Source organism: Carassius auratus, unplaced genomic scaffold (genome assembly GCF_003368295.1).
Source record: "Carassius auratus strain Wakin unplaced genomic scaffold, ASM336829v1 scaf_tig00005520, whole genome shotgun sequence".
Lineage (NCBI taxonomy): Eukaryota > Metazoa > Chordata > Actinopteri > Cypriniformes > Cyprinidae > Carassius > Carassius auratus.
Genome location: NW_020523675.1, coordinates 81,366 through 96,552, shown reverse-complemented (window position 1 = coordinate 96,552; position 15,187 = coordinate 81,366). Strand labels below are relative to the sequence as shown.

The following is a 15,187-nucleotide window of genomic DNA, read 5'->3' as shown; positions in this document are numbered from 1 at the left end:
CCATTCACAAAGGGAGGTATTGTGTACTTCGTTGAAAGTGTGAGATGTTAGTTGACAAAGTTACTTCAGGTGTCACTGGGTGAGTTAAGTGAATCGGAAGCCAAAGCACTACAGACCCCACCAATGTTCAAGCCCAATACAATATCAATACCTAGGTTCCTTTGCCTGAGTGGTCCAACCTTACAAGGCCTGTCAGTGAGTTCTTTAGAAGAAAAGTGAAGTTTGAAAACTGGCAAAATGCAGCCTTTCCAGCTTAATGATTGATATGAAAGTAATATACAAACTGGTATAAACTCTGACAACCTGCAGCTGCATTTTAGGTGTAGAGGCACTTATGAGTAAGTGTGTGAGACAAGAGATAGAGAATATATGAGAAAAAATTAGTGTATTTTATAGGTGGTAACTTCTTAAAGTCAACACAAAATTAATATATTAATTAACCAATAATAATAATAATAATAATAATAATAATAATAATAATAATAATAATAATAATAATAATAAAATATTGACATTTTAAATATTTGGTTTGAACTTCTAAAACCAAGCTTAAAAAAAAAAAAAAAAAAAAAAAAAAAAAATTATATATATATATATATATATATATATATATATATATATATATATATATATATATATATATTAGGGGTGTAACGATACGCGTATTCGTATTGAACCGTTCGGTACGACGCTTTCGGTTCGGTACGCGGTACGCATTATGCATACCGAACGGTTCGTTGGACTAATTAATTATATTTGGAAAAAAAAAAAGAGAAATATAATGATATGCGTTCAACAAGGTAGCCCAATAACCCAAACGACGTAACAGGCAACGCCCCTGACACTCCCGAAGAAGAAAAAAACACCAACTTATGTTTATGTTATGTTATGACTCAGTCAGGCGCTCGCTCACTCAGTACGCGCTGAAGGCTCGTTGCAAAATGGCCAATGCGTTTAACAGACTAGAAAAAGAAGATGACTCTCAAACATATTGTTTGAGATGCATGATTCCATCTATGAGCTGCTCGATCAGAGTGACATGAGAGCCCCTCCTTAGAACATTATTTGTAAATCCATGTTATGGTAAGTGTGCACGTGAAGTCTTTGCACACTTTCTGAAATCCACACTGTGGTAAGTTTGCACACTACACTAGTGCTCTGCATTCTTTCTAAAATCCTATATAGTGAGGGCTTCGCGCGGTTGCTTCATTGCTTTAAAAAAACACCAGCGTGAATACTTGAAACATGTCAACTCATTTACGCCGACATCACCTTATTGTGTCAGTATCTGGGAAAAGACGAAAAAAAGGAGAAACATGCACGCAACAAACTATGCCTGCAGCATTTAGACACCAGTATTATAGCTTACAGGGAATCCAAAGTGCACCCAAACACCAGACCTGTTGGTTATTTTAGGATCTTATATTTCTGGTCTGTTAAATGCATTAGACATTTTGCAATGAGCCTTCAGCGCGTGCTGAGTGAGCGAGCGCCTTAGGGTCCGTTCACATATCGCTCCTAAAAACGCATGGAAAACGCTAAGCACGTCTTTCTCCTCCTTTCCAAAGCGCTCGGGCAGAAGCGCTCATGAGGCGTCTGTCTTTGCTAAGCAACAATGACGTGCTCTCTCCATGAGACGCGGAAATTTCAGCGAAGGATAAATGGATTTGCAGCTCTAAAAATCGCTTGCAGTAGCTCTGCTACTAAATTTATTTCAAAATTGCAATCCATATACAACTATGATCAGCTGTTCCTTCATCTTGGCTGAGTTTTCAACGTTGTTATGGGAAAGGATGAAGCTGATTGGTTAGTTCTTGTCACATGACCCGCGGTGCGCTTGCGGCATTCTGAAAAGTTGAGATGTTTTTGCATTTTGCTGTATCTAAAACGTACCGAACCGAACCGAACCGAACCGTGACATCAGTGTATCGTATCGAACCGAACCGTGAATTTTGTGAACCGTTACACCCCTAATATATATATATATATATATATATATATATATATATATATATATATATTTATTATTATATTTTATATATATATATTTATTTAAAAATTTTCATTATTATTTTTACATTTTGATGAAGAACAGTATTTTTTTAAAGAAAAATATACGGCTTATACATTTTATATTGACTTTAAGTTTGACAACTGACTTCAGTTAGAAACTCATGCCCCAGCCCCAAGAACTATGTGTAGGAGACAGAGAGGGAAGGTTTTGTGTCCGTTAATGAAGGAGTGCAGGCTCTCAGGCACTTCATCTGGCTGTTTCTCTCTCACCATCTGCTGTTTCTCCTTGTGGGGCTGTAGTGTAATTATCGAGAGAAGAGCATCTGCACACACACGGCACACACACCTATGCAGTCACTAAGTTGTGTAACATCATGTTGACAGGGGACTCTGGGTATAGAAGGCACACCTGAATGCATTCCTGTGACGGACTGATGAGAGTTGCAAGATGATCAGCATGGTGTCTCAGGGACTACAGATGATGTGGCATCATCCAGCCACGAAATGAAAGGAGACATTACTAATAAAATAATTCAGCCTTGGTATTGCTCTCTTGTTAGAATACCTTAAAAGTATTCACCCTCATGTCATTTCAAACCTAACTTAATGTTCTTCTGATGAACACAAAATAGAATATTTTGGAAAGCAAACGGGGTGCAGTGTTGTTTTGGACCCCACTGCCTTTATATATATATATATATATATATATATATATATATAAAACCCTTCAAAATATCCTCTTTTGTGTTTCATGTTGGGAATGACATGTACAATTTTCAATTTTGAGAGAACTAGTGAGAATTTGTCTGTTCTTAGGCAAGAATGTACAGTTTTTGTGTCTTGGGTTGACGTGTTTGCAATCACTGCATTCATGTTTGGTTTCATATTGGTGATGTGTTATGCAGATATAACTTACATTTTCCCATAATAAATATTATTTGTGCTATGTGGTCCCCAGTTCCCTTTTTCTTGGTGAGAATGCTAAGATATTACAACACTATTGTGCTCCTATGTTGTACACCAAAACTGCAAACCGCAGGTAGTTTTCCGAAATACCATAGGTCATTTGGTGGTGATGGTTGCAAATTGTGAAAGAATGTACCCCTTCTTTAACCCCTACTTACTTCCAAAGATCCAGCCGAGTGGCTGGTGTTGGTGCTGCCCAGGTTGCGGGGAAGGGTTCTGGTGCGCTCCACTTTTCGAGAGGTGAGGATCTGCCGGACAGAGGGATGATTCTGCTTGACCTGTAGGGTGCGGGTGTTGGTGTGGGAGTGCGTGTGCCCAGTGTGGACCGGCAACTGTTTTAGTGTGCTGTATGAGCGGTTTAAGTTCATGCTGATGTGGTCCACAGCTGCAAAGTCTGCTGGGTATGCCTCACTTTCTGCTGGATGCAGAGTCAATGGTGAAGGGGGTGGAGGAAAAGGAGGCTCATCTACTGTAATGTTCAGGGGCTTCCCCTCATCCTGGGCTGGAGGAGGGGGCTTGAGACTGACTGTCCGACAAGGCAACACCATGTAGTCCCCTTCCCCCCCTCCACCACCAGCTGAATCCTGGGTGGAAGATGGATTTGGTCGGGCCCAACCCAGCCCACTCTCGGTGCACAGGTAGATGGGTCCAGATTGTTGATGCTGACCTTGTTGCTCAACATTGACCTCCTTCTTTAGTGGCTGCTCACTTAGTTCATTCAGGGGAACCAAAGGAGGTACCTGCACCAGGAGGTTAGGGGGTGCAATGTTCCCAGGCAGGCTGCTAAAATTCATACCTTCCTGATGAGCCGCCAACTTGGGGTCATCTTCGTCATCCAGGGAGATGCGGGATAGAGTGCCAGTTATGGTAGCGGGGTTACAGGTGTTTACCTCCTTAAAGATGACTGAGGTTGGAAGGAGAGAGAAAGAGAACAGATAGACAGAAGTGGGGAGGAAGAAAGAGAAGGAAGCAGAGGACGAGTGCACAAGATCACACAGATGTACGGAGTGGCAAAGAGCAGAGAGAGAAACCAATTATAACAAAGTTGGATGGCAAAACAACACATGACAGAAAAGGAAAAGGGTTGGATGGAAGATGGTTACACAGCAGTTCCCAAAGGTATAGAGCACAGATGTTTTTGACAGAGGTTGAAGCAGTGACAGAGTAAGCAAAATTGATTTGAGTGGGTGCGGAGATAATGTAATTGGTAGAGGAAATGATGGTGAAAAAAAGACAAAAGAAAATGAGCTCAGTTACAGTGCATGGAAATGGAGTATGACAGTGCAGAGGTCAAAGAGCACGTAAAAGGTAAGGGAGTGAAGGGCAGGATAGGACAAACATTTTCATAAAGGTGAAATAGCATCCAGGAGTCTTGACATGCATAAGTTGGATGTTTGCCAATGTTGGTGCCTCAGAAGTGTTAAACTAGGAGTTAACTTGAATAAGGTAGGGTTAGAAAGTAAAAAGCCATGCATAAATAAGCTCTTCTAAGAAAAAAAAAAAAAAAAAACAGCCGTTATGGCTTACCGTTTCATACATCATTAATAAGGTCACATTTAACAGCCAACAACTCATTCCAAAAGGTAAAAGGAAAATAGGAATAAGAAGTACATTTAAAATAAAAAAAGTATATAACTTTTCTTGATTTTTTCTTTGGAATTTTATAAAGTAAAGATTACAGCAATGGTAGTTTCTATTCGACAAAACTGATCAACATATTTGTTTCTACTCCTACACTGTTGAGGTTACAGACCAAGATAAGTATGGACTTCAAAGAAACTGACATGCAACATTGCAGCACAGACTTTTTCTTGATGAGGTGAAACTAGAAACACTATTTAGCTGGTTTAGAATTAAAAATATTTATTTCTAAAGCTACTCTTTGTAATGTCTACTTGATACTTTCTCATTTAACACAATAATAGATTTAAATTAAATGATCTTTTGTGGGTATTTTCACAGCCAAATTTAATTTGTGATTAGTTTGATTAATTAATCGACACATCATATAATTAATTAGATTAAACATTTGAATCGACTGACAGCCCTAGTTAAAACTAAACCAGACAATTACAGTTCTTGGAACTGAATATTCCAAGTTAAAATTAGGGCCCTGATATGGCAAAGAATAAGAATATGACAATCAAAGAGTGAACATGCACATTTCGTATGTCAGTTTATACAAAACAACTAAATAGTATAATCTTATACAAATGACACACAAACAGGAATTTTCTAACTTCAGAGTGAGACTTACATGGGTGTCCTCTTTCTGCAAGTGAGGGGGAGGCAATAATGTGCAAGTTTAACTTTACATAAACAAGTTGTACTAAACAAACTGCATTAGAACCAAGGCAAATAATTGAAAAACATGGCAAGTAAAGCACAAGAATGAGAAAGCAAAGAGCGGTAGTGGAAGGGAAAATGGAGGTCCCAGAAGTACTTACCTGTTTGACACGCCAAATCCACATCTTTCTCAAAGTCCGTCTGTATAGGTGAATGAAGGACAGAGAAGAGATGGCTTCAGTTTGTTACAAATGACATGTTGTGCACAAGTGAACTTAATATATAGAGACCAATTCTTGATAGTTTCCATTTGGGTCATACAACTTATGTATGATGAAGGGTGGAGCTAAGTGCTGTTACAGGCAGTATGTGGTGGTTAAAGAGTCCATCAAAAAACAAACAAACAATAAAAAACTTAGTTTCATTTTAGCATTTGTTTTGACGAAGTACTAGTGTAATGCAACACATCTGCAACACCTCTACAATAAATAGCAGATCCTTTAGCGCCAGCACAAATTACAATGAGCCAAAGTGAACATAAATTAGCATACCGCTGTATGACACGGGCTTGACTTTCCACACAAACAAAACAGATATTATTTTTGTGAAAAAAGGAGCACTCTTAAAAAAAGATACAATTACAATGGACACAAAACTGACTTCATCCCTCAGGGTAAACCAAAAATGTCTTGTCCCAGGGCCAGTTCTTTTTAACTCCAGCCCCTCATTGGAATGCCAGAATTAGCAATTGCTGCAACTGATTCTCAAGGAGTAAAAAAAAAAAAACAAAAAACAAAAAAAACTTTAGTCAGGGGCATTACACTGTAGAACAATTTAAGCATGCCCTAGCAAGAGCCAACTTGTATGTACAGTATGTGTTAACCTGCATGTTAAAGTTAGAAGTAAAAGAGACCTGCCGACTGTTCAAAACTTTAATCGCATAGCCATGGACACTAAGCTGACAGCTAACCATTACCTAATTAGCTGACTAATATGCTCACGCTACACTGTAAGCTCGACTCTAAAATTGACAGCACTAACTCTAAAGCAAACATGTGCAATCAAGCTCATTTCAGAGACGTACGGTGATGTGGTTTTGCTCCTGTGTCTGGTGGAGAACGTGGGCATGGTTGTGGTTAAGCGTATGCAAGTGGTTGTGGCTCAGGGTGTGGCTGTAGTTCTTGTCGAGGGTGTGGTTGAGAGTATGGACATGGTTATGGTCGAGGCTGTGGGCATGGTTGTGTTTGAGAAGGTGGGTGTGGTTTAGAGTCTGAGTGTGGTTCTGGTGAAGAATTTGGGTGTGGTTATGGCTATGTCCATGACTGTGATTGGCCAAGGCTAGAGGACGGGAGGTGGGGCAGGTTTGGTGGCAGCCTTGGCAGCACCCAGGTGAATATCGGAGAGAGCCGCACTGCTCCTGACTGTAGACGCTGGGCTGGTGCGAGCACCTCTGCCAGCAAAGAGGCAGAAAGGAGAGAGATGTAGGAAGAGAGAAAAAATGAGGGGTGAGTTTAAAAGAGGAAGTAGAAAGGGGGAGCAGACCTGGAAAGGCAGTGATCCCTCTCATCCAAACCGATCCACACACACACACTTGGAGAGTTCCTGCTGTAGTTACCATGGTTACATGCAAGTCTAGTCCTTTAGATGAACAAATCACTGCAAGGCACTGGGTAAAGGGCTTAAAAACTGTAGGAAAATACCCCATAAAGTTACATGTGCTAAGTATTTTACTGACACTCCTAATTGCTTTCTTTTTACTGGATATGATTACTGGTAATTGTATCTAATATCCATAACTAGTTGCCCTTTCAAAAACATTTCAATATGTCCAATGATATTCAAAAAGCTTCTGATTTTAAAAGATTAGTTCACTCCAGAATTAAAATTTCCTCATTCACCCCATGTCGTCCAAGATGTTCTTTTTTTCTCTAGTCAAAAATAAATTAAAGTTTTTTAGGAAAATATTTCAGGATTTTTCTCCATATAGTGGAAGGTCAAAATTGCAGTTTCAATGCAGCTTCTAAAGGCTCTACAAGAACCAAGTCGAGGACTAAGGATCGGAACTGTCGTTTTCTAAAAAAAAAAAAAAACATTACATCGTTTTTGACCACAAATGCTCATCTTGAACAAGCTCGACTTCTTGCATTACGATGTCACATTGAAACAGTCACACAAGATATAGGTGGATGTACCGACCTAGTGTTTACAAAGTAAATGCCCTTCACAAAAAAAAAAAAGGTAAAACAACAATGTCGGATGATTGTGCATGAAGTTGCATGAAGTTGAAAAAAAAAAATATATAGTTTTTGTAAAATGGCAGATCGTTTCACAAGATAAGACCCCTATTCCTTGGCTGGGATCGTGTAGAGCTATTTGAAGCTGCATTGAAACGGCAGTATGGACCCCGTTGAAGTCCACTATATGGAGAAAAATCCTGGCAATGTTTCTTTTTAACTGAAGAAAGAAAGACATGGACATCTTGGATGACAGTAAAATATCAGGTAATTTTAATTCTGGAGTGAACTAATTCTTTGAGTCTCTAATTTAACACAGATTATTTAATTTTTATTTAAATACTAGAAATTTTATAAAAGGGCTTTCCTAAAGGAAAAAGCACACAGATGAGAGCTGACCAGAATTTTTACCAGCAACCTTCTCCAGAATAGCCATTCACATACAGTAAGCCACCAGCTTCAATTTACAAAAACAAATCTAATTTGAAACACAATAACAAAGTATTTTGTAATGTTTAAAAGAGGTGACTCCGACCCTCTGAGAGTCCCATGTGTGACGAGATGGAATGGAATGCTATTCACCATGATCTGCACCTGGCCATTCTTGCAGGAGTCCGGAGAGTTTTCACTGTCATCTTTGCAACCACCCATCCTGCAGCGCACTGCGTCCTGCACCTGAGGTGGGAAGAGAAGGGATACAGCCAGGGTGACTAACAGAGACATTCATTTAAAGCTATGAAATAGTAATATGAAACAAGAAGGCAACCAAACAAATAGGAAAACATCATAATTTTAAACCTCTCTAGGGCTTTGCATACAGCATCAGTGTAAGGTGGTCAGTCCTGATTGTGTTCATACACAATTCAGGTATTACAGGGAGTGTCAATCAACCATATTCTATAACATTAGCTACCCCTTAAAATTTCAGGAGTCACAACTGAATTTTAAAAGTGAGTTTGGTTAGTATGTGCTACATGAATGGAACCACAGTTGACAGTTTTCCGTCAAGCTTGTGCTTTGCAGGTGTCAATCACTACAATGTTAGGGTTGTCATGCTCTCTCAGTTTCTGAAAAATGGAAGAAATTGATGTACAGTGTGGTCGGACAGCAAGGCAAAAGAAGGTTCCGGCAGACGTAATGCAAAGAAAACAAAACTGGAATGTTGTAAACAAAGATCTGAGATAACCAAGAGTAAGAGTGTGCTAAAATTCAGACAAAAACATTTTAGCAAAAGTATTTAAACCTTAAAATAGTGATTGTTATTTTATTTTTTTATACTATCAATATCTGTCATTTTGGTTCTAGGCATTCAGTAAGTTGGAAGAATTGTTGTTTTTGTTATCTTTTATTATACTCAATCACTTCAAAATATGTAGACTGTCAGTGATTCTTAAGACATTATTTAAAAATATTGCATAGACAGTGTGAATATCTTCCCACCATCCTGTGTTGATGCCAACATGAAACTAACGATAGTAGTAAATATCCTAAAGACGCTAATCTTCTATATACTCAGGAGAATCTATTTGTTTAATATAGTTATTTTATACAATGTTGATATCAGTTTATATTCCTGAGTGAAAAACATTTCAGTGAGCCTGTATGCATTTCCGCAAGAGTTTATATAACTACAGTTGTACAGGCTCTACAACAATAGGGAGGAAGACACTCCCTTTAATCAGAAAAAAAAGTGTGATAGGCTGTTTCCCCGACGACAGTGTAGCCTTAGCAACAGGAAGCCATTCATTTGCATACAGATTTATGGCCAAAACGCCCACAGAATAACCAAGTGAAAACACAGTGTTTCCTAACTGGGAAGATCAGAGCTTTTGTTGCCAAAAAAAAAAAAGAAAAAAAAGAGATTAACTGAGACTGTCTGCATGCATGACAAAGGCCCCTCTTAGGTGATTCAATCAAAAGAGAACAGAGCTAAATACAGGATTAAAGAGACCTCTTAGAAATGAACTCTGACGTAATTGCTCAAACGCTGTATTGACACTGCTCAAAAAAATTTTTTTTTTTTAAAAACCCTTTAGGGGTAGAACATCTTGTCACTGGGGCAGTATACTCCAAAAATGTGCATATCAGTACCATTGAGAAATAAAATATACCCTCAAGATACTACTATGAAACTTTAATGGTAAATAAAGTACAAAGATGTCCCTTAGGCTGATGATACACGGGGCAACTTTTTGAGCAATGTTGCCGGGCAACTTTGGTAAATGTTGCCATAAACAGGCAACCACGTGAGACACAGGCCCACAGCCAATCTAAAGTACCCAGATAGACGCATTCTCAATTAGAAAGAGCATAACCAACATTACTCAAAAAGTTGCCCAGTGTATCATCAGCCTTAGAGAGCACTACCCTAGTAGTAAGATTTTGTTTACGTCAATATTCAAACGGTTATATCACTGATCAAATTTATTAACTTAATTGATTAAATAAAACATAAAAAAAACACACACAAAAAACATAAATTCAACATTGATATATTTGTATGTCTTATTAACCTACAGTATGCAGAATTAAGAATTAAGAATTGAGCTAGTGTTTTGACAAACTAGTTTGGAAAATGTGGACCATTGGAAAGTTTAGGTCAGGTTTTTGTCCCCCCACAAGGCAAGAACATTTGGTTTGCCTGATCTCAGACCTGATCCAGATATAATCCCACCACAAGTGTTCACTGGAGGCACATTTGAGACGTGTTAATTCTACAACATGCTGTACATATCCCAAGTGGTTGATCTGCCATGACCTTAATGGTTTGCAAAGGTTACGTGCTGAACAAATGACACTTGAATCTATTTGCGTCCCCCGAATAGCATCAAGCATATGATGTTGAAACACTTTATTTATTGACTGCACACTTTCTGCACTGTTTATTAAATCCCTTCTATTTATATTCAACTGAGCATGAGTTATCATACTTCAACACTTTCCACTAGCCTAGACCAGCATCTGTAATCGGTCTGCTCTCGTCCCTGCAACTAAATTACGATGTGCAGGAACACTAGGCTGTTTCGCAAGACGGAGTAGGAGACGGTCTCATTCTCAGAGCTTTTTTATGGATGACTGTCTGTTGAGTCAAAGCTGTAGACGTATCAGAGTGACACCCGATGGCATGCCTTCTAGGCTCTCTCTAGCTTTATAAATGCATGGGAACAAACTATTCCAATAAACCATCCCCCACTCATTTGTCTGTGCTGATTATGAATGCTGCCTTTCCATTATTGGTTCCGCTATCTCAAAGTGTACTTTGCACATCAAACTGAATCTATGGCAAGGATCCGGTGCACAGACTTCACTCCATTCTCTTGTTTTGCTAAAGCTATTAGGGATTACATCAAAGTCTTGCCAGGGAATTTCATATATTTAATAAAATCACACCAGGATTTATTTTAGTCTAATCCTTCAGTTTTGCGATACTGATTTAACATATATGGCTTAGCGATTTAGAACTGATTTTTTTCTCTCCCTCCCTTAAACTCCAGGAGCATATTTTGATTTACCCGATACGTGAAAGTCGGCCAAGTTGCCACAGTACAAGCTGGAGAGTTTAAACTGTCACATCTTGGCTACAGACCCACTACAATGTGACTATAGTTTGATCCATTAGTTGATTTATTTATGGCCGGTCAGACCAACCCATTATTACATGAAAGCAGTGCATGCCATTAAAAAAAAAAAAAAAACTTACTGCCTCAGCTGTCCAAGGTAAGTTTTATTCCTAAGTGGGCCTTAAAATAATGGACTCAAATAAAATTCCTCCTCCAATCTCCATTTAAATACTCCTCTGACTGTCCTCTAAGACTGGCAGTATAACAGTGGAACTTTTATTTCCTATATTATTATGACCAATCACACACACATAACAGTGTGATGGAGACTGAGGTTATCTAAGCCAGGGTTTTTCAAACTCTTTGAGGCTGGAGGCCAGGGATCTCTAAATGTGAATGAAAGTAGCATATGTACAGTATGCACACACACACACACTCACACACACACGCACACGCACACACACACACACACACACACACTTTAGAATTCTACATATAATATACATATAATATTATATACATATATTATATGTTTATATACCCAATGAAAACCATTTCTGATCCAGGAAAAAACACTTTGACTGATTATTCACTTCATGATTCATAATTGTGACTTTTCTAATAATTTCTACACAGATAATTAATCATTGCTGGTTGAATCATAAATGTAACCCACTGACCTCTCGGCGCATGGCACAGTGCACGGTGATGATGACAAATCCCTGGACTGAATCAAAGACCGCAAAGAGCACCTGGAAGAGGGTTGATCGGCGGTCTGTGATGGCCAGCACAGCTGACATCCATGTGAGTGCCAACAGAGGGAGAACCACACAAGAGCTCCATAACGAGGCCCTGTGCAAGAGAGTACAGAGCAACATGCAGTTCATCCTCCATGCAGCAAGGTGGTGACATCACTGCACCTGGAATCATTAGCCATCAAGATATTAGCACGATTAGAGTCAAGCTATGATGGTGTTGATGAGATTTAGAAACCAGCTCTGTACTACATGAATTTAACTGAGTGTCAATACAGCGTGAATTTATACGTAATGAGTAGTTATGGGTAATAATTAGAAACCTGATATCTCTGAACTAGTTATTGCTACATTGTATATATGCAACATACAGAGTATTGAGAGAGCATAATTCACGTATCACGGCTACCAAAGTTTCATATGTAGCCAGATTTTGCTTTTTAATTAATTAATTTATTTATTTATTTTCAAATAGAATGTTCACAAGAACTTATGAATTAAATGCATCCTAGAAAAACAAACAAACAAAAAAAAATATTATTATTATTATTATTATTATTATTATTATATTATTATTATATTATTATAAAATTCAACAATAATTTATTTTGTTAAAGTTTTAAATTCTAGTAATAGTATATTATAACATTTGCACTTTTAAAAGCATTTTTAAATCATATTGCATTTTAAGATTCTGCCACATGTAGCAGATTTCCAAGTTTCATTTCTTGTACTCATTTATTTTATTCTTACAATTTGCTTATTTCATTTGGTAGAAAACTATAGTAACCATGGTCCATTTTCATAAGGGTATATGATCATGCAAAGACTACTACTACCACCAATAATAATAATAATCATAATTATAATTTATTATAATAATAATTAATAATTCAATGAAAAGGTGCACAGGGTAAATCCAGTTATGACACGCTCTGAGTTTGTTTGCAAAACAGGCAAATAATTGCTGTTCATAACACTGAGTGCTTATGCTAACATACCCTGATGAATTTCCAACATGTTGCTAATTCTACTGGAGTGTTTTGGTTCTGCACTATGCAGAGCCTATTTAGATAAATATCAGGTGTCAGTAAGGACTGTACGCCTGAGCTCAGCCAAGCAAGGGCTCACCACAGCTGGGCATCAATTTACCATCTTCACGCTGCACTGACTCAGTCTCCTGCATATGATTGCAATGGGACGGACATTAGCAAAGACACAGAGGAAGAGATTTTGTTTCATGCTCAAATAATAACAAAGCAGAAAAAGAAAGACACGTTTAAGTTGGTTGATGTAAAACAGCATGACTCAAATGTAATGTCCTCCCCCAACTAACTGTGGAGAGAAAGCATGGAGCAGGAACGCTGATATTGAATAAAATGAGGTGATGTGAACATGGTCCTCACAAACTTCCTTTAGGAAGTCCTCTTCATTAATTTCTATGAATGGAAGTTGTATTATGGCATCACATACTCATATTTATTCTCGGATAGCAGAGACAGAAAAAGCAGACAGCAAGGATGGGATGAGGAACAAAAAAAAAAATGACAAAGAGAAAGAAGAACCGAGAAGCGATATCATTCATTTCATTATCATTTCAATAACATGACTCCCTCCAGCAAACAGCAGAGACGAGTCCAATTTATCCAAAGCCAAAAGAATCAGAGATGGCTCACATTATGATCCACACTCTGGTTCTTTACCTCTTCAAAGAGCACAATCCTCCATGTCTGTGTTTGTATGCATGTATTTGTGTTTTCAGTATGGCTGTCAATTTAACGCATCCATTTAGTTTAATAATAATAAAAAGGTAATTGTATAAGTAATACAATTATATGACTTTTATTAAATAATATATCTTTTTGAAAATCATATTTAATAATGTATTATTATTAGGGAAATTTGGTAGATGTACAACAGCTATTCAGCAGGGCGTGAGAGCCAGACATTGCCAAAAAAAAAAGGTCCTGCAAAAATGTTGTCTTATTTTCAAGTTAAAATCATTGAAATAAGATTGACTTAATTTATAACACAAATATATTAAGTCTTTTAGTAAGTGTGTTTTGTCTTGCTGAGAGAGAGAGAGAGAGAGAGAGAGAGAGAGAATAAAAAAACAAGAGTCTTAATATAAAAAAAAATATATATATATATCATTTTTTTTTTTTTTTACAGTGAAAATATATCCATTGGCACGTGTAAATAAAACAAAACAAGCACTGAATGAATGACCCATAATGGCAGGTTCACACAGAACAGATTTTTCTATTCCACTTAACTGACATCATTGATCACTATGCTTTACATCATTTTCTGTGTCTTGTGTGTGACGCTGTGCCCTAAAACTGCTCAAGCTAAAGTAAAAAAAAGTTACAGTTACCTTCCACCACCCACATCTTGCATTTTTCAAAGCAAAATGTGTTCTGTGTGAAAGGCCATTAAGTCTGCCTTAGACACTTTTATAACTGGACTGCTAAATATATTGCACTGAATTGTGGTTCCCGTAGGCTTCTGTCGGACAAATAAACATTCTATCGACTTCTAAAGCTAGTTTTATAATGTCTATTCAATGATTTGCAATATCGTACTGCCATAAAGGGAATTTTTTCAGCAGAGATTTAAGAAAATGATGTAGTGATGCAGACAGGAGGGTGACTATTTGAAAAGTTTCTGTTTCTTACTGTCAATGTTGAGCTCTAGAGAGAGAGAGAGAGAGAGAGAGAGAAGATACAGTGAGAAAGAAAAGACAAAGAGAGAATATGGAATGAGACTAACATGGCGCTGCTGGCTGTAGAGCTGGACAGGGCGGTGCTGGAGATCACACCGCACTTGGAGCATTTCAGGAGCAGCCTGCTACGCGCTTCCAACGGCGGACTTCAGGACCCAACACACACACGCACACATATGTTCATACAGGAAAGAAATGTAAGTGACACAAAGCAACGAGGTAGGGAGGAATATAACAATAAAAAAAAAAAAAAAACACACTCATAAATATCCATCCGTACACACATTCATGCCAATACACACAAACATCACAAAAGGTAAAAGGTTTGAATGTAGAATGGAGGGGAATTACAAATGGAATATTTGGAAAATGACGTCAACAGACACACATTAGGAAAGGGAACACAAAATATTGAGAAAAAAGAAAGAGAAAGACAAAATTAATGTAATGCCAAGAAAACAGCATCAAGCAATGAACAACAGCAATGACAGAGCGAGATCTGTAATGAATGTCACAGTGTGAAAGTAGCTTGCGTGTGTCTGTGTGTGTGAGAGAGAGAAACAGGCGATGATGGCAGGAAAATGAGAAAATGGAGAGAAACACAGTAGAATGCGACCACAGATCATTAAGAATCAGCAGATGAGGCAG

General features: G+C 37.9%; 1 protein-coding gene across 1 annotated transcript in view; it reads right to left on the bottom strand.

The window, feature by feature from the left end:
* Window positions 1-15,187, bottom strand: part of LOC113070973 (adhesion G protein-coupled receptor B2) — a gene marked incomplete at its 3' end in the record, with an annotated part of 106,893 nt that overhangs the window by 14,474 nt on the left and 77,232 nt on the right. The window contains exons 13-18 of the mRNA XM_026244327.1: window positions 14,587-14,685; window positions 11,740-11,911; window positions 8,082-8,174; window positions 5,427-5,466; window positions 5,237-5,251; window positions 3,138-3,883 (exon numbers count right to left, since the gene is read on the bottom strand). Coding sequence (XP_026100112.1) covers window positions 3,138-3,883; window positions 5,237-5,251; window positions 5,427-5,466; window positions 8,082-8,174; window positions 11,740-11,911; window positions 14,587-14,685 — 1,165 coding nt within the window. The remainder of the gene's footprint in view (window positions 1-3,137; window positions 3,884-5,236; window positions 5,252-5,426; window positions 5,467-8,081; window positions 8,175-11,739; window positions 11,912-14,586; window positions 14,686-15,187) is intronic.